Source organism: Fringilla coelebs, assembly GCF_963513975.1.
Source record: "Fringilla coelebs genome assembly, chromosome: 5".
Lineage (NCBI taxonomy): Eukaryota > Metazoa > Chordata > Aves > Passeriformes > Fringillidae > Fringilla > Fringilla coelebs.
In genome coordinates, this window is record NC_140033.1 from 39287903 (window position 1) to 39309747 (window position 21845).

Here is a 21845-nt window from a genome sequence, read left to right on the forward strand (position 1 = left end):
GACATCTTAATTTTGCTCAAAAACTGTAGATCTTACTTAGGCAGTTAGGTTGGCTCTTTGAGCTGAGGCTAAAGCAGAAGATGGAGGAGGAGGAGAAGTATCTGGGTAAATAGTGTTTCTTGCATAATGGGGTAATTTCTATTCCTTTGTTAATGACTGAGAAAGGTAAGGAAAGGATGACTTTTGTAGAGATGAGAAGTGACTGTCATCATTTGGAGATGGAAATGAGTATGGGGGAAACAAAAGGCTGACAAAAGTATTATAAAATAGGAGTGTTAACCACTTCCTTCCTCAGGTTTAGTAAGATGTCTTCAAAGCACTTGGCCCCTTTGCCATATATATATAACTAGAAATAAATTACTATGGACAAAGAAACGTGGATTTCTTTCATTTTTTCTTGAAAGATTTATGGTGTGTATTTGAAATCCCTGTGAATTGAAACAGTACTTTGAAACAGAAGAAAGCTTTCATTAAGGGACTTCAAAGCAGCTACACCTGGACAAGCTGATTGCTTAAAACTGATTTGTGTCAGTCACCTTCATCAATAACACTCATTTTAAATGTTAATGTTTGTGTTACAAGTATAGTAAGCACATCTTAAAAACTGTGAAATAAAAATCACAGGATCCGTGAGTGGCAAGGAAGATTTCAGGCAGTAAGGACTGGGAAGAACTTGCTGTTTTCTTTTGAGATATGGCAATGGATGAAAGAATGTTATTTTCTGATCTTCTGGTCCTATGCTCAACTGTACCTGGAGAGAGGAGAATTTTGTTTGTGTTGCTGCAGGTGTTAAGTTTTTCCTTATTTGTACAAATTGACACTTAGCACTTCAATAGCAATTTTCATCTTCAAAGTCATTATGCAAACACAAGCAATTAATGCTTTTGACACCCCTCTGAAGTAAGTACAGTTATTCCAGTCTTGTAGACACTAAATAGAGAAAGAAGAGTATCCTGCCCCAAGATATTCCAAAAGCTTTAAATTCAGTGTCAAAAAAAAGTTGGGTTTTTTTCCAGAGAGATAGTTTTTCTGGTCTTATTTACATATATTTTGTGATTTTTTTTTTTTTTCTGAATGGGAACTGGAATGCACATTTTGGACCTTGTTTCTCTATGGAGTTATGTTTTAAGGCAATGATACAGTTGCTCTGTTTTAGTATTGCAGGTAGTTAAATTATCAGGAGCCTTGCCAAATTTATTTGAAGTAGCCTAAACAGTGTTTGGGCTGTGTCTGCTGTGTGACTACCCCCTTGTGAGGAAGGGGCCTTAACAGACAAAGAAATGTGAGTATGGCTTACCTTGATTTTGGACCTAGCTTTGAGTTCTAGGAAAAAAAACAGGGAAACTGCCAGGAGGTTGAGCTGTGGAAGCAAAAGACTGAAAGTTTTGTTAAACATCTTCAGCTGCTTTCATGTTAGCTAAAAAAATGAAATTCTGCCATATCACTTTTGACATTTTGAGAAAATGGTAAGTCAGATTTCCATTTCTTCATAATAAGTATAGGATATAAAGAGCTTTTTTCTCTTGATGTTTTTAAATAAAAACATTTTGAGACTTTGCCTTTGAGGATGTATAGGAAAATTCAAATGAAATATAACTGAAGCTGAAAATTCAGCGATAAAATATGGCTTGCATAAAATCTCAGTCAAGAGACATGTTTCCATAGAACTTTAGTTGAGTACTATGGAAATGAAAGTTACAGAGTGTGCAAGTGTAGTAGGTTCAAATTGGAGTTATCTACTGTTTCCTGAATATCAGCTCACTAGCAGGCAAAACTATGAAACAATTGTGTGCATTTTGTGTTTTCATGGGAATAGGCTGCCTTATCCAGTAAGGAGTAGGTTTCTGCAGCAGTCATTAGGACAAAAATCAAATGGTGCTTGATACATTATGGCTGCTGACAAGGAAGATTATATTGCACATTGTATTATAGTGCACGTTGTATTGGATATTCTGAGACAGTGTGATAAAATTTTCTGGTAGGAATTCTCCAAGTTCTGTAATAAAATTAATAATATTCTCTATCCACTTTTAAAATTATTCTTTGTCTTTATCTGTGTCTTATCTCTAAAACATGCAAATGCTATGTTGGTAATATTTTTATTAGGACATACTGCTGTTAGGTAATTATATGTATTGGTTTAATAATGGTTACACAGAGCTTTTATGAGGACTGATACAAATGTGTCATTGAATTCAGTGTAAAAAATATGAATCATGGGTAAGTGTACTCAGATTAATATATTTCAGTGAACTACTTCTGAGACAATCAGAGAGTTTATTAGTGTGATCTCCAAGCAGCATGACGTGGTCCCCAGACTTCAGTTTCCATTGTGTTGCCTTGGCAACATTGTGCACAATCTCCTTCGTATGAGTATCTGGAAAGATGGATTTTGCAACTAAATTGTTAGCTAGCCTTTTCAAGTTTGCACTGAAGAACTGTTCTTTAAGTGAATTACCTTGTCAGGGAAGACCTCCATCTCCCTTTTGTCAACTGGATTCCACATTTTGTTCTTCAGTTCCCTTCCACTTTGCCCCATTCAAAACTGCAGATTTTGTTCAAAACCAGTGATTTTGTTCAATGTCATGAAATTTTCAGACCCAAAGCCAGTGGGAAAGGTAAACTAAAGACAGGATGGTGTTTAATTTGCAACAAATAGTCAATTCTTGACTTTTTTTGGAGTGACAGAAATTCAGTTCTGGAGTTACAGGGACCAGGAATCTGGAGTTGAAATGAAAGAGATGAAACAAATTTATTCCAAACTTCAGGCAACTGGTTTAGGTTATCAGGTGCCTTAGTGTAGACACAACTGCTTTCATGCTTTTTGAAGATGTGTGCATCCTGTCAAGGCTCAGATCATATTTTTTTAGTGAAAGCTGATAACCTGCAAACAGTTCTACAGAAGTGGGAATTGCTTGGCGGAAACTTCTGCTGCTCTGCAGTCCTGATTTACTGAGTCCCCTGATCATTATTTACTGGGTAACTGAATTTATAACAGGCATTCATGGCATTTTCATGTCTCCCCCTGGAGACTTGCATTCTGTCCTTTAAGGGTATAAAAAAATTAGCTTGTTTCAGCCGTTATTTGCTGTTTAGTGATTGCATGTGGCCTGTGTATGGTTAGTAGCAGTATCTCGTCCTTCCTTCAGTGTCATCTTACGACGCCCAATTCAAACAGGTTTTTGGTTGCCCTTATTGAAGGAGAGAGAGGAAAAGGTTTTTTTAGTGGCCATGGGCATTGCCAAGGCAGAGACTGACCTTTCAGTTTTGTGTGGTTTTCCCACTCTTGGACATCGAAGAAGGTATGTCTGGATTATATGCATATTCTCTAGGGTGGTTTTGGTTTGAATGAATCATTGCAGCTTCATAGGTTTATTGTGTTATTCAGTACTGTTCACTGTTTTTCATGTTTCACAAAGTGTCTTTTCTCCACAAATATTTTTCATTTGAGGATTGTTTCAGCATTTCGCATGGCTTTCAGTTGTCCAGTGCATTTTGGGAAGTGTACCCAGATGCTGGGTCTGGAGTGTTGTGGCTTGAAAAAAAATTTTTTTCTATTTTTATTTATGGAATTTATTGCATTTTGAACATGGTTAAGTCAGTAAATGTACTACATCCTTCTAGTTAAAAAAAAAAAAAAAGCATGCACCTCTGTACTTCACATTTCTGTGAAGGTTCTCTTTTCCTCGTGGCTATACTCTGTTTTTTCCCCACTGGTCAGCTCCTCCTCTGTGTTGATACAAATTCACTACTAGCTGTGCCACTGCTAGTCTGCCTCATTTGTGCTGACATTTTCTAATTTAGAATTGATAAAATGTGTGTATTAATCTTTTCTGTTCCCATTTAGCTTCAGTTTCTCAGTGCTTATTAATCTTAATCTTTTCTGATTGTCTTTCCACATGCAGTCAGGGACAAAATTAATATGGATGAAGTATAAATGTTTTCCTCCTTAAAATTTCATTGATATGGTTTAGATGATTGAAAATAAAAGAACTGTAAAGCAGTCTTAAGTTATGAAGTTGAGCCATGGGCAATATTTAGTGTGCCCTGAATATTTGGGTTGCATTTAGGCAAATGAAGAAGATGAGGGGACGCGTTTAGGAATGGATATGATAAAATAGAATAGTGCAGTCTCATCTCTCTGAAGGAGATGAGCTGTGACAGTGCCTCCAGTTTGTGTGAGTGTGATGTTACAGCTTGTTGATCTCTGTCTTGTCACATGGCAGCTGCTTTTTTATGTTGCTCAAAGTGAGGGTAGAAAGAGTGCTGGTAAAGATACTTGAATTGCACCATTGTAACTTTACCTGTCTTTTCCATCTTGTCAGTATTACTTTGCATGCAATGTGTTAAGATTCCTCAAAACAATTAAACAGTAAACAGTTAGCACTGAGATGTGTAATTACTTTTTAAATTTTCCATTTATCTCAGTATTTCATCATATATCAGTTATGATGTCACAGTAGGATGAAAATAATTTGAATTTTATTTTGTCTGAAAATATTATTTGATGCATTGCCTGACTTAATGCATTTTTAAACATGTCATCCGACATCTTCCAAATACAACCAAAAAACTTTCCGTTCTCTAGTCTTGGCTGTCATTTTGCTATAGGCAATTTATAATATGTACATTATAATAGCATATATAATATTTGGAGGCAAGGGACCCTAGTGTACTTACAAAATGAATACATAAACTTCTGGTACTTTATTACTGGCTTGCCAGTTAGTGATAACCAATAATTTTCTGCTTCGGTTTTAATATTTGTCGTGGCCCACAAACCCTTAACTAAACTAGCTGGACCTTCCTTGCAGTTATATTTTGTAGATTTCATTTAAATATGCTTTGAAATCTTCAGAGACCTTGTGTATTTGTATAATACCAACCCCCACAGTTTGTAAGTATATTCTGTGATTGGATAATTGTGAAAGTGAGCCTTGAATGAATTTTAATGGATTTGGGCATTGACTTTATTTTCAAATAAGTGAGTTGAATACAGGAATGGCACTGTTATATTGGAAGTATTTGGCCTTCACAAGTGTGGTATGTATTCACGGTAATAGATGCGTTACGACTCCAAGTGCTTTAAAACATTTAGAAAATATTTAAAAAATGCTGGTTTCTCTTCTGACCATCAATTCTAAGAATAAGCATGGAAATGCAGGCGCTTTCAGAAAATACATTACTTTATAAATAAAATTGATTTCTGTTTTGAGAAATGGAACTTCAGGTTTTCAAAACTTTTAGCTCATTTTGTCTCTTTTTTTTTTTCTCTTAAGTCCATGAATCTTAGTCACACTTTAAAAAATTATTGCTTCATTTTCTATTTATATCTCCTTTCCATGTTTTTTGAGTGAAGTTTCTGCTTTACAGTTTATTCTTTGCAGTTTCTGAGTAGAGAAGTTAGGCAGTTAAGAAGAGCTTTTTTAAGGTTCTGTGTACAATTTAACCAAGTGAGAAAGGTAAAATTTAATTTTGCTTGGGTGTGAAGAATAGGTGAAAAACACTGGTTTTTTTCCATGAGGCTTACAGTTAACTTGTAGAGGTTTTATGTTCTGTTTTATAGAGTGGGATGAAAAAACATATTTTGAAGCCAGTTCAAGATAACAAATTCTTCTGATCTTCTGCCAAATGAATTTTACCTAAATTGTAAGCAGCCTGATGGACAAGGTCATGCTTTAGATGTGAGAGTCTCTAAATAACATTAGAGCAAGAAAGTCTTAACTGAAAATCTTTCCAGTTGTTTACTGCTTATTCTTTACCCTAGCTTTATTTAAGTTTGTAAGGAGTTGAAAAACTCCTTGTAGGAAGTGTGAAAACCTTGATTACAAATCACCAAACATGCATAGCTCACCTTAAAGCTGATACTTCTGGAGGTTTTTGCTAAAGTAGACCCCTGCTCCTCACTTACCATATTTTCTTATTCTCTTCATATCTGATATTTATTGTGTTGATGCTGCATGGGCTTAATTCAAAAGAGGAATAATTGAGAATGCAGTCAGATGGAGAAAAAATAAATTATAATTGCATTTGAGTGTTTAAGAATTTTTCTGCTGCGTGTCATAGTCCTCAGAAGCAAGGAGGGAAATAAAATACTAAACAATGCATGAAAAAGTTTTTGAAGTCTCGCTACTAGCCAGCAAAACCTTTTATCATTTAGGATGACAGACTGTCTTCAATCTAATCTAATGGTGTAGGATGTGTGAACTGGATTTAATTTCATACTTATTTCTGACACTTGATAAAATTAAATCACGGTATCCTTCAAAATTTACAGCTCTTCAGATTCTTCAGTCCTTGCTGTCTTCTTGTGGCTCCTCTCAGGTTTATGTTATAATTTGCTGTAGTACCATGCTAAATATATTGCTATATAGAATTTCAGTAAATGTAAGCTCTTTCATAAATTTTACTTCATTTGATGACAAGCTTAAATAAAATGAAGAGGAAATGAGTAAAATGGATTGGGAGGTTCAGAGTATAATTATCATAGCTCTGAAAATAATTTTCACTACCTTTTACTCTTAGAATGTGGTAAAAATCATGGCATAGCAATATATACTAACAATGTGGATTTTTGTGGCAGCATAACACATCACATTGTATAGGGATTATCCAAACTGTCCTTATCTGTGCCCTTTGGTGCTCTGGGTGTCATCTCCTTGTTTCAGTGCTGATGGATAATTAGCATCAGATTGTTTGTACTTTAATACCCAGCATCAGCCATGTGTGCTTAGTCTTTTTACACATTAATAATGTAATGTGTCATGCACCATCCTGGTGTCGTTCTCTGCCAGGGAAGCAGGGAAGAAAGCAGCTTGGCAGATTTACACAATTCACACAAGATATTTCTGAGGCCTTGCTGAAGGCCTGGCTGAGCTGTACTGTACAGAGGCTAAAGCAAATATCTGAAATTTTCTTCCAACATCAGTAAGCATAAGACTGAGCTGGTGCTTGGGCTACCAACCTGCAGTGAAACAATTTGTCAGGGTTAACAGTGCTAAATCCAAGCTGTTAGTGAGGCAACTTGCTGCTACTGCAGTTAGAAGTTTGCTTGTCTTTTAGTGATAAAGGACTGATGGAAACTGTCTTCTTTGCTCTGTGCAGTGGAATGCTGAAGGATGAAGGAAATGAGGTCTGTGTGAATACTTGATGATCTGGCCCCTGAATCTTCAGGACACTGCCAGTGCATACTATTTCTGTGATGTGTTAGATTCAGTTTTACTTTAAGGAAGCAGTGTGGTATGCTGTGATACAGTTTTTGAGTCCTGTAATTTATCTGGTACTGTGGTTTTCTGTTCCAGAATGCCCAATAGTTGTTGCCTTACTAGAAAGCATTTTGCTGTAACTTTATTGAATTCTTCATTCACCCTTTCTGGCATAATGAAAATGACCACTGTGGGGAGGGAGCATATGGAAGGAGTCTCTTCAGAGGTACATTCTTGTGGTGTGAGTGGTTTTGTGATGAGTTGCTGCCTAAGCTTTCCTGCTTCATAGACTCTCTATTCCATTTTATCAGTGCAGTCTGTTGCTGTAGTAATTCCTTTAATTCCCCACAACAACAGTGACAGCCTTGCCAGAAGAATGGCTCAAAACAGCCTAGCCACAGTGAGAATTTTGTGTATTATATTTACTGCCTTCATTAATATGTTAATGTATGACAGTTGCTCCTTTTTCTTTTTTCCTTCTCCTGCTACATAACAACTTCCTACCTCTTTTGTATGCTTTTAGTGTCTCTTCATTGCATTCTAAGAAATTCAAAGCAGACAGCTTTACATACACCAACTTAGCACAGCCCAAGCTCAAATATTCATGACAAAATGCAATGTTTTGCCTAAGTATTTCCTACTAAAAAAGCTAATATTTCAGCGGCATAGCAGTCTGCTGTGTTGAGAATGAGACGTGGTATCAGGAGTGTAAGTGGCACAGAGTTAAGTAAATGATAGATTTTCATCTTGAAAGTCCTGAGTTATTTCAAAACTGTTTATTTTGATTGAACTTGACTGTTGACTGTGAATGAGAAAAAGTTTTGAGCCCAAAACCTACTAGCTGTTGCTTTGCATAATTTGGCAGAACACAGCTTCTGCAAATCAGGCACATGGGTAGGTGGAAGCTTTTTGTTTAATAAAGTCACAGACTACCCTAGCTACTCAGAAGAGTACACTAGAAGAGTGCACTTTTTGCTTCTGGATCAGCAGCACCTTCTTTGGCATAAAAATTGTTTTCCAAGGTGCAAATACAAAAAAGTTAATGTATCAGACTACTCATTAGCTCTCCAATTTATACTGGATATTTAAATAATACTGAAATAGCTTTATAATAGTATCACTCACTGGTAGAGTGGGACAAAACAAAGAAGGTCACATCTGTGATTACTGAGGACTATTTCTTTACATTAGCCCTTATCCTGAAAAGAAGAAGCATAAGGAGGGAGTTGGGACACTTGAACAGCCTTGGTTTTAAGGCCATCTCTCAGTAACTCTGTCTTTTCTGTCTCAATGAAGTGCTTTTCATTATTCTCAGAGGTACACCATATTGTTTTCATTATAACTCAGAGCAGATGTTGAATTCCTTTACTAGACTAGTTGTGAAACATTGCTCTCCCAGTATAAAACATTGCTCTTCTAAATAGCTGTTTCATTGTTACATCTTAAGGTGTTATGCAGAAAGGAAATTGATTTTATGATCTGGTTATCCCTGAAAAGCCTTCCACAGCTGGAGGGCAAGCTAACTTGGTAGCTTAGTGAGTGCAGAGTTAATATGCAAATGTTTGCAAAAGAGACTGTAAGACACACCTACTGTTCTGTTCCTTGCATTAAAAATATGGAAGTTCCTAAAGTCTTCAGCATTGGAAATCTGTCTAGGTGCTGTGCATTAATTTCAGAGAATCTTCAACTATAAACAAATGAGTGGGAGGTAAGGGATGTCTGTTTGAATATGCAGAAACTTGCTTTAAGGGATAGGTGGAATACAATGTACCCTTGACAAGTGTTATCCTTCTTCAGACTGTTACTGTTTAAACTTTTCAGACCGGAAGCTTGTAACCTGCACATAGGTCCTGAATTGAATTGGAAAGAAACCAATCTTAATTGAAACCAAAGATTCATAAGTAACTTTATTTATTGGAAATCTATAATAAAGGGCCACACAGTATTTTTATTACACATAATTGTTAAGGAAAATATCTTTTTTAAATAACACTTAAAATCCTGGGTTCTTCTGAACAGTGATGATTTATTTTCAGGAGGATTTTGAATTGAATTCCCCTTTAAATTCTGACTGTTTTCTTGGTGATAGAAAAAGCTGTTCCAGAAAGAGGCTGTTGTTTCCTAATGGGTTTGGGAAATTGATATTTCAATCTAGCATCCTCTTTGAAAGATAAATGTTGATTTCCCAAGAAATGTACAGCACAAAGCTTCATGCTGTCCTTTGACAGTACTCCTTTGTGATTCCATATTGAAGGGAAATCTTTAGCATTCAGGAACAGCTAACCTAACCTAAAGAGCAGATGCTTTTGGGATTCCCTCTCTGAATTATTATCTGATCCAAGTACCAAAAACCCTGTATTTTTTCCATGTATATAAATAGTCTTACTGCCGTGTGGGGACTGAATGTACAGCTTAGAGATTAGAGCACTGGGTAAATATGAGAATTATATATCCATTGATAATTGAAAAGACAATAGAAGAAAGAGCAACAGTTTTAAAGACCTTTTCACAAAGTTCTAGAAATTGTGATTCTCCAGAATAAATGGGCTTTCATTCAGGCTTAGTCACTGTTGTCCAAAAAGCAGAAAAAAACCCAAAGAAGTTAGTACAATGCAGTTTCCTTTCAAGTTTCTGTTGATTTCATTAGCAGTGTACTAGAGAGTCAGGCAAACCCAAATTAATTTTCAGTAATTCTTCCACTCCCCTTAGGGTCTTTGGGTTGAGATTCTTGATGACAAATGCTTGTCAATTCCCAGTCCACACCAATGTTACTGGTACATCAGGCTAACACTGGTGCTGTGTTCCCTGTCTCTTAGTAGCAAACCTAGTTCCTGTTTTTTGGTGATAGGAAACTATTGTTCTTGCCTGATCTGCTGCAGTATGTTTTGTAGCTCTTGCTGTGCAGGATGTAAAGCAACATGTACACCGTGTTTCCACTTCTTCTCCTCACGCAGTCAAAAGGGAAACTCTGTTCCACTGTCTTTTCCAATTCACTGTTCCTTCTATTCCAAGTAAAAGAGGAAAGTTCTTCAGTATAAATACTGAGCAGAAAATAAAGCTCCAAAACTGTTGAATGCATTTTGTTTTTCTACAGCTTCTCAGTGTGATCCCAGATGGGGTATGGTAGATCATTTTGATATTGGGTCACCATTGTAACTGTAGCCTGGGTGTTCTGTGTTTTAGAAGAAAAGATTCCCCCACAACTGTGCAGGAAATTTGCACTAAGTAGAGGATGGAATGGGGAAAGATTAGGAAACAACAAAGCCAACTTTTTAGCCTGTCTTTATTAGCATGGAGGGTTGATAATTTTTATTCTGTGTCCCACAGTTGTATTTAGGCCCTAGTTCAGCTGTCCTGTAAATACTAAGCTTTCACCTACTTACTAACACTGACTGTAAAAACACTACAAGAGTATGTAAGTTTGTTTTTGTTTTTGCTTCTTTAATCACTTGAATAGTCACATAACTTCTGAAGTGGAAGATGAATGCTATGGAGGTTGAAAAAATTCACAGCAAAAATTACTTTAATTTCCTGGTTCAAGCATACTGAAAATAGGTTTGAACATACTAATTAGAAATACATATACATCTACAGCTGGAAACAAACCAGCTTTGTTTGCTGGGTGGCATGGACTTTGAATTCCAGGCCAAGTGACCTGAGACATCATCGGAATGATATAGTCATGTTTTTAAAGTAAAGTCTCATCCTGAGTTCCTGCTAATGTCTAAAACCACCTACACTTTGTTTTCTGTGGCTCAGTGTTACAGCAGCATCTCAAAGTAATTTCTGTAGATTGTTTCCTTAGAGGGGAAGAGTGAAGAGCAACTGGGATTTTTTTTCAGTCTTAGACTCTCTTTTATATGGCTTGATAGTATTTGTTCTTCTATGATAACAACTCTGGAAGTATAAAAATGTTATGTGAAAAGAGAGGAAGGTGAGGAGGGAAGGATTTCTAGCAGCTTAACTGTGGGGATGATTAGGAAGGTGTCAGCATTACTGGAAAGCATTGATGACAACTTTCTGACACAAGTAGTGGAGGATCCCCTGAGGAGTGGTGTGCTCCTCAGCCTTATACTAGCAAACAGGTAATGAATGCTTGTTGAAGATGTGAAGGTTGAGGGCAGCCTTGGATGTAATGACTGTTGTGGAATTCAGTAGTGGGTGAGGATGAAACAAAAGAGCAAGAGTGTAATCATGGACTTCAGGAGATCTAACTTTAACCTTGAAAGGTCTTCTTGAAAGAATCCTGTGGGAACAGATCCTGCAGTGAAGAGGGTTCCAAGGGAGCTGATTGATATTCAAGGACCACTTCCTCCATACTCAAGAATGATGCATCCTGATGAGCAAGAAATCAGGCAAAGGGGGAAGAGATCTATGTGGATGAATTGAGAACTCCTGTCATTACTTAAGTGTGACCAGGAAATACACAGGAGATGGAAGCAGGATCAGGCCAATTGGAATGAATATAGAGAGGTTGTCAGAGTAAGGAGAAATGAGACAAGAAAATTAAACAGAGACAAGTGCTGGATTCTGCACCTGGGATGGGGCAACCCTGGGTGTACAGGCTGGGGAATAAGAGGCTGGAAAGCCATGCCATGGAAAGAGACCTGGGGGTCCTGGTCAATGGCAAGTTGAACACAAGTCAGCAGTGCCCTGGCAGCCAGGAGGGCCACACGCATCCTGAGGGGCATCAGGGACAGCATCACCAGCTGGGCAAGGGAGGGGATTGTCCTGCTCTGCTCTGCTCTGCACTGGGGCAGCCTCACCTCGAGTGCTGGGGGCAGTTCTGGGTGCCATAATATAAAAGTGATAAAGCTATTGGAAAGTGTCCCAAAAAGGGCTGCAAAGATGATGAATGGCCTTGAGGGGAAGCTGTATGAGGAGCAGCTGAGGTCACTTGGTCTGTTCAGCCTGGAGGTGACTGAGGTGAGATGTCATTGTGGCCTTCAATTTCCTCACAAGAGGAAGTGGAGGGGCAGGTACCAATCTCCTCCCTCTCATGACCAGCGACAGAATTCAAGGGAATGGCATGAAGTTGAGGTTTAGATTGGATATTAGGAAAAGACTCTTCACACAGAGGGTGGTTGGGCACTGGAACAGGCTCCCCAGGGCAGTGGTCACAGCACCAAGCATGACAGAGTTCAAGAAGTGTTTGGACAGTACTCTCAGGAACGTGGTGTGATTCCTGGAGGTGTCCTGTGCAGGACAAGGAGTTGAACTTCAGTGATGTCTGGGAGTCTGTTTCAACTCAGCATATTCTATGATTCTGTGAATTCTAAATCTTCCATTTTCTGTCTAGGAATTTTTTTTAAAAATTTTGATGTGCCGAGCGTCAAAAAACTTAGAACTAGTAAATACTGAATGGAACTAAAACCAGCCTTAACTGACGGTATGTTTGTTCTCTTAATAGAATCTGGTTCTGCAATTACGGCTTCCTGCATTGGTTTGGGGAACTCTACAACACCTCCACCTGGACAGGCAGGAAAACCAGTGCCAGGATATAATGGTGAGCTGAAAATGGTACTAGGAAAGGATATTGCTTATATTCCTGAGGAAGTGCTCCTTAATTGTCATATCTTGTAGTAAAAGAAAATTACAGTCTAATAAGATATTTTCCTCTCAGCTTTCTTGTGTGTTATAGAATGCAATTGTGAATAAAAAATTCAGTCATCTTCAAGAAAATTGATCAACTACTTCTGCCTTTATTATATGAAAAGGCTAATACATACTTTGACACATTGCTCATCTATACTTCTGCATGTACTTCTGCACTTTTATACAGCTTGAGAGAAGAAGCAGAAGAATGCAGAAGTATTTTAATACCTGGCAACCCTGATTTTAACACAATTTTAAAGAGTTACTTGAAATCTGAAAAATAATTACATTAAAGTTCAAGTGGTGTTCAGAAAAAGTTCTCACATCATTGGTCAGAAAGATCTAAGCTGTTATTTTCTTTTAATACATGTAAGTGGTGGTGAGCATTTAAAAAACTCAAATATTTTTAGCAGCTCTTGGTTTTGGCACTTACGGTTATGGCATGAATGTGAGCAGTAGCTTAAAAACAAGGCCATGAAGTTTCTTCAGAGTTCTAACAAGTAGGAAAGGGTGAAAGAATGTGATTGCATCACACATGTTATCAGACGATAGTCAGGACTAAGAAGAAATATGAGAAACAAAAAGATAAAAATTTCTGATTAATATTTTGGAACACTGAGACTAGTCTAAATAAAGATTTTCTTCAAAGAGAATGATGGAAATGTCTTTAACATACCGTATAAAGGAAACAAAAATGAGCACTGAAATTTACTAAAGATTTATGGAATAATTTTACTTCTTTCAGTCTTTGACCAAATATGTCCTGTAATGCAGCTATTCACAAACTAGTGATTTTTTTTAAAATTACCTTATTTTGGCTGCTGTTTTGCAGTCGTCCACTTCTCTTTGGTGTTGTTTTCCTGCTGTTACTGTACTTTTTAGAGGAGATCTTTATGCCAGTTAGAAGATACTGTAGTTTTAGTTTACACATGCATCTGTAAATGGCTGGTAAAGACATGCTGCAATATAAAAGAAGTTGCAAGATGTACTTTTTTTTTTGAACATATAAAAATTCTTTCCTATTACATATTGCTAAAAAGAAACTTGCTGATTTTTAGGGACAAAGGGAATAAAAGTTATGATATCAAAGTGTAGTGGCACAAATTGCATTTAAAAGTGAGTCAAGATGAAATATTAATTTATGTTTCCTTTAATCAGACATTATACTGTGCTTTTCCCTTGATCTGCTTGAACCTTTGCAGGTAATTACAGTGCATTTTCAGACTGAAGCAGGTCCCCCATTTTGAAGAAACAAGTCAGTTCTTCAGTAATTCAGGTGTGAGCAGCATAGTATCTCACTTCCCGAAATTGTTCTACATTGAAATACGCAGCTTGCAAGGAGACTTAAATACTGGGATCGGTACCTTGATTAAACAGTTACAGTAAACTGATTAGATTTTAGTTAGTATTGTAAAAATAGGAGAGAAAACACTGACAGCTGCACAAGGGGGTCTGTGTAAAACTGGCCTTGTGTACTTGCTTGTGTCTGTGTGCGGAGGCATTGCTTCCAGCAGGCTCTTCAGTCACTTTAAAATTACCCTCATCTTTGAAGGAGTAGCTTCAGCCAGAAGGAATAAATTACAGATGTTGGTGCTCTTTGCAGAGATAGGATATGATATTACTCATATAGGTTTTAGCAGAGTTTTAGTCAGAAGTCTGTCATCCACTTTTCCCCATTTCCCTTGGAACTTTGTAATCCAGAATGCAAGATTATTTGTAGAGCTTTAGATAAAGCCGAGCATTGCTTTCATTTCTTGGGCAGGCTTCAAAAAGCATATAATTCTTATCAGCCCAGTCTGTCAGAGTCTTCCCTCCCTGTTTTTCTATGGTTTAGTTGCTTCACTTTTTGTAATTTCATTATCATAGGCCAAGGTGGTATCTGTCATTCCTTTCTTATGCCCACACCTTGAGATGGAATGGACGGTTGTAGCAGCTTCATTTCCCAGATAACTGCACAAAAGAGGCTATTTCAGATGATTTCCTCAGAAATCTCAGTATCAGGATGTGATGCTTTCACTGAAGGTGTGGACCCCTGCCATCCAGGGAAAAGGCTTCATTTGGGAAGTCTGGATTTTCCTGTTCTTTGAGCATTACCCTGCTGTGCAGCTTTGGGTACTTCAAGAGTTACTTGATCTCTTTATGCTAGACTACAATGTAGCTGAAGGGCATTTTTCTGAGACTCCTGAGAGCCTTTGAAAACCAGATATACTTATTATACTTATTTACTGCTAATAGTATTTCTCATGTGAATTGGGTTCGACTTCAGTCATCTTGGTTGTTATTTCTTGCTCATGTCACCCACATAGTTTAAATTTATATTTGTCATGTATCTTAATGGTTCTTTGCTGTGGTGAAGTTTAGATTTTCCAGTATGAAAGCTTCTTTTACTTTTTAGTTGTGTTTTTCCCTTTTGGGACTTTGTGCTGTTTCTGCTTCCAAGGCACAAGTATTATTTAAGACTTTTTGTACTTAAGGCTGAATGTTAATAAAGTCATGAGATTATCCAGATTGGCACTCCCAAATTACTTAGTTCCTTTTGTTGCTTGTTGCATTGCCATTCTGAAATGTGACATAAGTTGATATCCATAAAGAAAGACATTTACCTAAAAATACACTACTAAACTTGAGTTTCCTTCCTATATTATTTTTTTACAGTCATGATTCTGGATGAAAATAAGAAACCAGTGAAGGCAAAGACTTTGGGAAATATTGTGGTAAAGTAAGAAAAATAAATATCATACAGTTCAAAGAAATTTCCTACATGGGTTGATTGCCTTTTGACTAAAGTTTTTATAAAAATAAGAATAATTGAAGTAATGAGGATGGAAAAGCATGTCTGTCTGTCTCTGATACTGATACCAAACTCCCTGAATGTTTTATGTTCATTAATGTTGAAAAATTGCAGACAAAGTTGTGTGAATGAATGAGTTTTTCTTAGATTACAGCAAAGTTTACCATTTTCTTAATTATCAGAGAGTTGGCACAAAATGAAGCCTTCCTCTTTTAATGTATGAGCAAGATACTGAATCATTCCCTTCACTGTTTTATCTTTCCAGTTAGTGAAATAGTACAGCTTGAAAGGCTTCATCTTACAGGTGTGATGCTGCCTCTTCTTTCATGATCTCCTAATCCCAACTGATGCACCTTCTTAGAGGGGGAACATGTATTTTCTGTTCTCTGTTAAAAAAAAAGCCAAGATGTTCCTGTGTGTGCTTTGCATGAAAGAGTGTTCATTTGGACCAGTGCTTGGAAAAAATACATGCAAGAAAGGACTCCTGGAAAAAAAAATCAAAAAACCCTGCTGTGCATCATGTAGGTGATTTTTAGTACCATTTACCAGACTCCTGACAGATGAGTTCCATAAACTCTTAATATTATTTTTTAAAGAGCACCTTTCTAAGGTGTACATTTCCTTAGATAAAAAGGCCTCTGTTTAGATCACCCTGTGAACATCAGTTACATTTATCTTGCCTGCTGCCTTCTCACTATTGCCTGGACCTTTCTTTACTCTCGTAGCATTCTATGGGCTAGTGCTCTTTACAGCCCATGCCAGCTCTGTGTTCTGGATGTTTTACAGGCTTTCAGGCATTTTCAGGCTTTCAGGCATTTTCCTCAAACAGTTTTTTTTCCTCAGAGAGGGACACCTGCTTTGTGATGAATCTGATATCTGTACCCACCTCTTTTTTCAGTCACAGAAAATAACTTCAGCTCTGAACACTTTCTAACTGTGAGATAATACAAGTCCCAAAGGAAATGTATTCATCCATTTCTTTTGTGGTAGATTTTTGGAGAGTTGTGGTAGCTCAGAGTCCTCGCTGCTTGCTTAGACAAATGAAAGGAAATGCAAAGATCAGTATTAATCTTCAGTGAACTGAAAATCTGTCAAAAGCTGAAGCATTGGGACAGATGTACCAATTTTGTTGAGTTGTTAGTGCAGTGAGCTGAGGGTTGCAGTTGGCTGAGGCACAGGAGCTGGGGGTGAGAGACAGGAGCTGCAGGCGCTGGAGCTGCAGCGCCAACAGCGTGGGTGGGCTGGTGCAGTGCTTGTGTGGGAGGTGGAGCTGCCGAGGTGGGGAGGCTTTTTACTCAGCTGTACGACTGGTTTTATGTAACTAGACCCCTGTGGAGACTAAAGTAGTATCACATGCACCTTACTGTACTGTGTGATGCAGATGTGTGTTTTCAGGATGAAGTCTATACCCTGCCTCATTCTCAGCATCTTCAGCCGAGCCAGCAGGACACAGACATGTAGGCTTAACTCCCCCGAATCTGCAGACTCATATTGAGGTGTTGTTTTCTTGAGACATGTATAAGATTGTGCATTCACTCCATTGTTGAGTATATACATTCATATCTAGCACAGCTACTTAAAATTACTCCAACCTTTTGTACACTTTGGTTTGCAGGATCAGCAACCCAGCTCAGGGTGGAAAACTGTCTTTCAATGCTCTCACCTCTGTAGTGCCTGAAGCCACAATAAAGCACAGGATTGTAATCAATGGAGAGAGAAAAAGTATTTTGTAAGCTAGCTGCTTAGATCTTCAGATTAGTTATTATTATTCATTATATTATTCATGCCCAGTTATTCAACTAGGATGGAATAAATCACCTTCCAGATGTGTTCATGTCTTTCCAGTGCCTGCAGGAATGGCACAGTTGGCTTAGGGTAGGTACTTAGCCTTATCAAAAGGGGAGTGGAATGAACTCCATCTTTAGCAACTCTGCCAAACAAGTTGAAAGACAGACTTCCCTACATTTAGATGTTTTCTCAAGGGATTACGAATGTGCTAATATATTGATTTGTTGTTGTTTCATTTGTTTTGTTTTATCTTGCTCAGCGTGACTTTTGCTGCAATCAAATAAATTGCTAATGAAAAGAGGGAGGTTTTTTTTTTTTTTTGCAGTGTATCACTCAAGAAAATGTAATCCCATAGGGATAATATTATTTTATCATGCCTGTTTTTATTGTATAGTTTATTTTATTTTTTTATTAAAGCAAGGTTTCATGAAGTCCTCCTTCAAAGAAGGCATTTCTCCCCTCAGCAGTCTTCTACATGTATAGATCCTTTAAATTAGTGGGGATGATTCTTGTTGCTAGCAGTGTTTGTTTGTCAGCCCTGAGCATGTCCCCTTGCAGCTGGAAGAAAATGGGGGACGTAGGATAGTTCTGACTATTATTCTGTCATACAGTCAGTAGTAATAGATGAGAAAACACAGGGATTTGCCTCACCTATAGCATAGGTGAGTTGAGAAATATTCTTCAGTAGAATATCCTTTTTGGAGAGGAGAGTGGTTATGCATTACTTAAAACAACAGCTGTGCAGAAGTGGTAAACTGCAGCTCTTGGTTGTTTTTATCCCAGACTAACTCTTGGTAAAGACTATTTGGGGCTGCTTGAGGCCTACAGTTTTCCTAAGTACAGTATTTAAAATATCTATTCTTACAGCCGAGCTTTAAATTTTAATTTCATCCTGCAGGAGTCAAATACTCTAGAAAGGTCCTTCTTGTATCTAATTGCTACAACTTGCTGCCCCAAGTATGTTCTTTTCTTTACTTTTCTGCCAACTGATATCTGTTCTGGTTTTTTTTCCATATAATCATAATCTCTGCCCTTTGAATAAATTATTCTTGGATAAAAACTCTCATACATACCAGTTTACCTGGAAAATGCAATAATATTTAACAAGTCTTTCAGGATAAAATAATTGAAGGCAATGTGATAGAAGGAAAAGGGAAAATAAAGGTAACTGCAGATTATGAGGGTGGGCTTGGATGAATTGTTTTTAAATTTATATGTATTTTTCTCTGAGGTAGAATTTTTGGACATGAAAGATTCTGAGAATTTATTCTGAAGTGAAAATGATAGTAGCAGTGACTTCTGTTTCCATTAGCAGGACCAGTCTGGCTTAGTGACACACTTCTGCTTGCACTGTTGTGGCCTGCCTGTAATAAATGCACACTTGAAAATACACTTGTATATACCTGTATATACATATTTGTATGTATCTAAGTCATTTTGATTAGCCATAAGAATTTTCTAGGTTGTCTGTTGTTATAAAGAACATTAGAAAAGAGAAATCCCATGTAAATTCCAGTTTTCGTCTTACACATTGAAAATGTCACAAGCTGATTATGTTTATTTTTTGAGGCAGTCATCAGCACTATCTCATTAGCATTTTTCTTAATATTCATGTACAACAGGACTACATTTGCCTTGTGCTTTTTCTTTCCATAGAGTAGTGACTGCCAGTGCTGCTAGGCCCTAGTTACACTTCCTCTAGTGTTTATATAGTTAATTTTGTACCATGATAATAGAGTTTTGCAGGGTGAGTATTTACAAGTTTGCTTTAGTGATCTCCACTGCACTGAATCACATAAATATCTTCCATATCCAGCAGGAGGTGAGACAATGTAGCTACATCATACAGTGATTCTGAAATCCTTTAGTTGCATTGCTTTAATTGTATTTAAGAAAAGTGGCTGTGGGAGAGGCTCTGTAAACTACTAATGTTGTGGAATTTTTTTTTGTGGATTTGGAATTAGTGAAGGAAGAGGAAGAAAAATCAAAATGTTTTAAGAGAGTTAGAATGTTTCAAATGATGACCCATTCCATTGTATTGAGCGCAGTCATGCAAAACTTTATGTACAGTACTGTAAAAACTAACATACATTTAAAATATTTATTCATTAAAAATTTAAATAGTCAATATTTATAAAGAAATAGTAATGATAAATTCACAGCTTTTTATGATTGTACATTATAAGTTAGCCAAAGAGAAACATGACTGTACTTCCAAAGCAAATACCTTAGAGTGAATATCCTTTAGTAGAAGAGGTGTTATTCAAATTAGGCAGCCCATTGACAGTTTTCTGATTTGTGGTAATTATATAGTATTTAGTGAGCAAATAAATGTTCAGTGAAGGGCTTACTCATTCAATATTTCTTGCAATGTGTTAGAAAGAAACTTGTGTGAAAGGATGCAGCAACCTGAAGCCAGGATTGTAATCGTTATATTGTTCAATAGAATGCTAACCAAGAGAGCTTAAAGGAAGGAAAAGGAAAAGAAAAAGATGTAATATTTTGCAGCACACTGTTGTACCTTGGTATTTCATTAAAAAAACTGAAGTAAGATCTTGTAAGACTTGATGAGTCACCATTTGGGCATTCTAACTGGGATGCACCCATGGGAGAAGTCACAGCTCTCTTTGTGCTCTCCCACTGCCCAAGAAGAAAAGGAGGCAATGACAATGTGTTCTTGTAAGCAAGGGCTATACAGCTAGGTAAAGTGAAAATTTGCTAGATCTGTAAGATGAAGGGCTCTAGAAAGCAGTGACTTTCAAAGGAGCTTTTTATGTTATAGTGGATAAGCCTCTGGGTACACAGGATCTTTGAATGAAAGGTAGCTGCTAGTGTAACTGCAGGTAATATGGTCCCTTTTTATTCCGTAGGGAAACTGAAGAGGAGCCAGCATTACTGTCTGTGGATGTGATGTTGGTACATCCATTGATGCAGTATGCTTGGTTCTTATGACTGTATTTCAAGACTGCTGAGAAAATGACTGCATTTTGGGGAAAATATGAATGAGAGTGACATGAGTGCTAGAATCCACGTGGTATGAAAATCTGTGGTATGTAATTCACCTAAGATCAGTAAAATACTAACCTTTTAAAGGTTGGGGGAAAAAAAAATCTCTGAGAGATGGCTGTTTAATCTACCATAAATAAATTGGAAGCTGAAGCTGGATGCATTTAGATGGCAAATAAGGCAGTGTTTTAGCAGTGAAAATATTAAGACATTGGAACAAATTCTTGGGAGTATGGTGGTTTACTTTGATATTTTTAGGCCTAACCTAGATACCTATTTTAACCAAAAGTTGTGGGGTTGAGGCAGAATTTAGTAGATGGCATCTTCCAGCCTGTGTTATATGGAAGGTCAGTTTAAATACTTGTGCAAAAGATTTATCTTTCTGACAGCTTTCTATATGTTTATCAGCTTTGTCTTTTCCCTTTACAGATAAAACAATAAGTAGGTCTTCCAATGTGAGAGCAATTGGTCCAAAGATAGTTTTTCTAGCAGATCTCTGGCTGAGTGCATGTAAATATCATTTGAACTTTCCTTACTTTGAAATTTTTCCAAGCACTTTCACTAGTTTTTGATGGCTTTTTCTCTTTTCCCAATCCACACTGAGATCAACTACTTTTGTAACTCCTTTCAGCTAACTAAAGTAGTATTTCATGCAAGCTGATGAGTGTTCAAGATCCTCTACTCTTCTTCACCCTTCTTTCTGTGTTGTTGTTCCTAGAGTCTGAAAAACTTCCACATGCTTTTCAAACTTGCAGTCAAAATTTTTTGTAAGAGTGATGTTTATGCACAACCCTACGTAAATGCTGAGTAATAATTACAGTTGCCAGTTGAGATTATTCTGTTCCATTCAGTAGCCCAAACTCATTTAACAGTGGCTTGTATTTACTTTGACTGGCTGTAATGAATAGCCTCTGAGTATCATTGCCTACCATAAAATAAAAGAATGTCTTTCCTGAATTCTAGCAAGGTAGAATCTCCAATAATTTATTATTTCATTTCAGAAATCTGCTTTTCTGGGCAAATTCTCTTTTTGAGAACTCTTTTTCTGAGTTCTCTGTCTATAATTGCTTGGTTCCATTAACAAGGACTCTCACACCATTTTGATGAGTGTCATTCTGAAAGGATGTGCTATGTGGGAGTCCGATTTCTTGGGCTGCGCTAAAGGTGGACTGTTCTTTTTCTGTTTTTCACTGTTGTATGAAAAATAAATGAACTGTGAAGCAATGCTTAAAAAAACAAATAATAATTGTCATATAAAATTCTGTACCAGAAAAAAGTTACTGTTAAAATACTTCAGAGTTTTTTGTGATGCTGTCAAGCTCATTCATCTTAGTCTCTCCAATTTATAATGAAATTACCTGCTTATCTTTGTAAAATGTAACCAGAATGGATCTTTGTTAAATGAACCCATATGATTTAAATCATTAATTTAGACAGTTTGCCTCGTTTCCCTGATGTTG

The 21845-nt window shown here is 37.1% G+C and overlaps 1 protein-coding gene across 1 annotated transcript in view; it reads left to right on the forward strand.

Moving 5' to 3' along the window:
* Window positions 1-21845, forward strand: part of ACSS3 (acyl-CoA synthetase short chain family member 3) — a gene marked incomplete at both ends in the record, with an annotated part of 64815 nt that overhangs the window by 33387 nt on the left and 9583 nt on the right. Inside the window, 2 exons of the mRNA XM_084205938.1 lie at window positions 12616-12711; window positions 15456-15519. Coding sequence (XP_084062064.1) covers window positions 12616-12711; window positions 15456-15519 — 160 coding nt within the window. The remainder of the gene's footprint in view (window positions 1-12615; window positions 12712-15455; window positions 15520-21845) is intronic.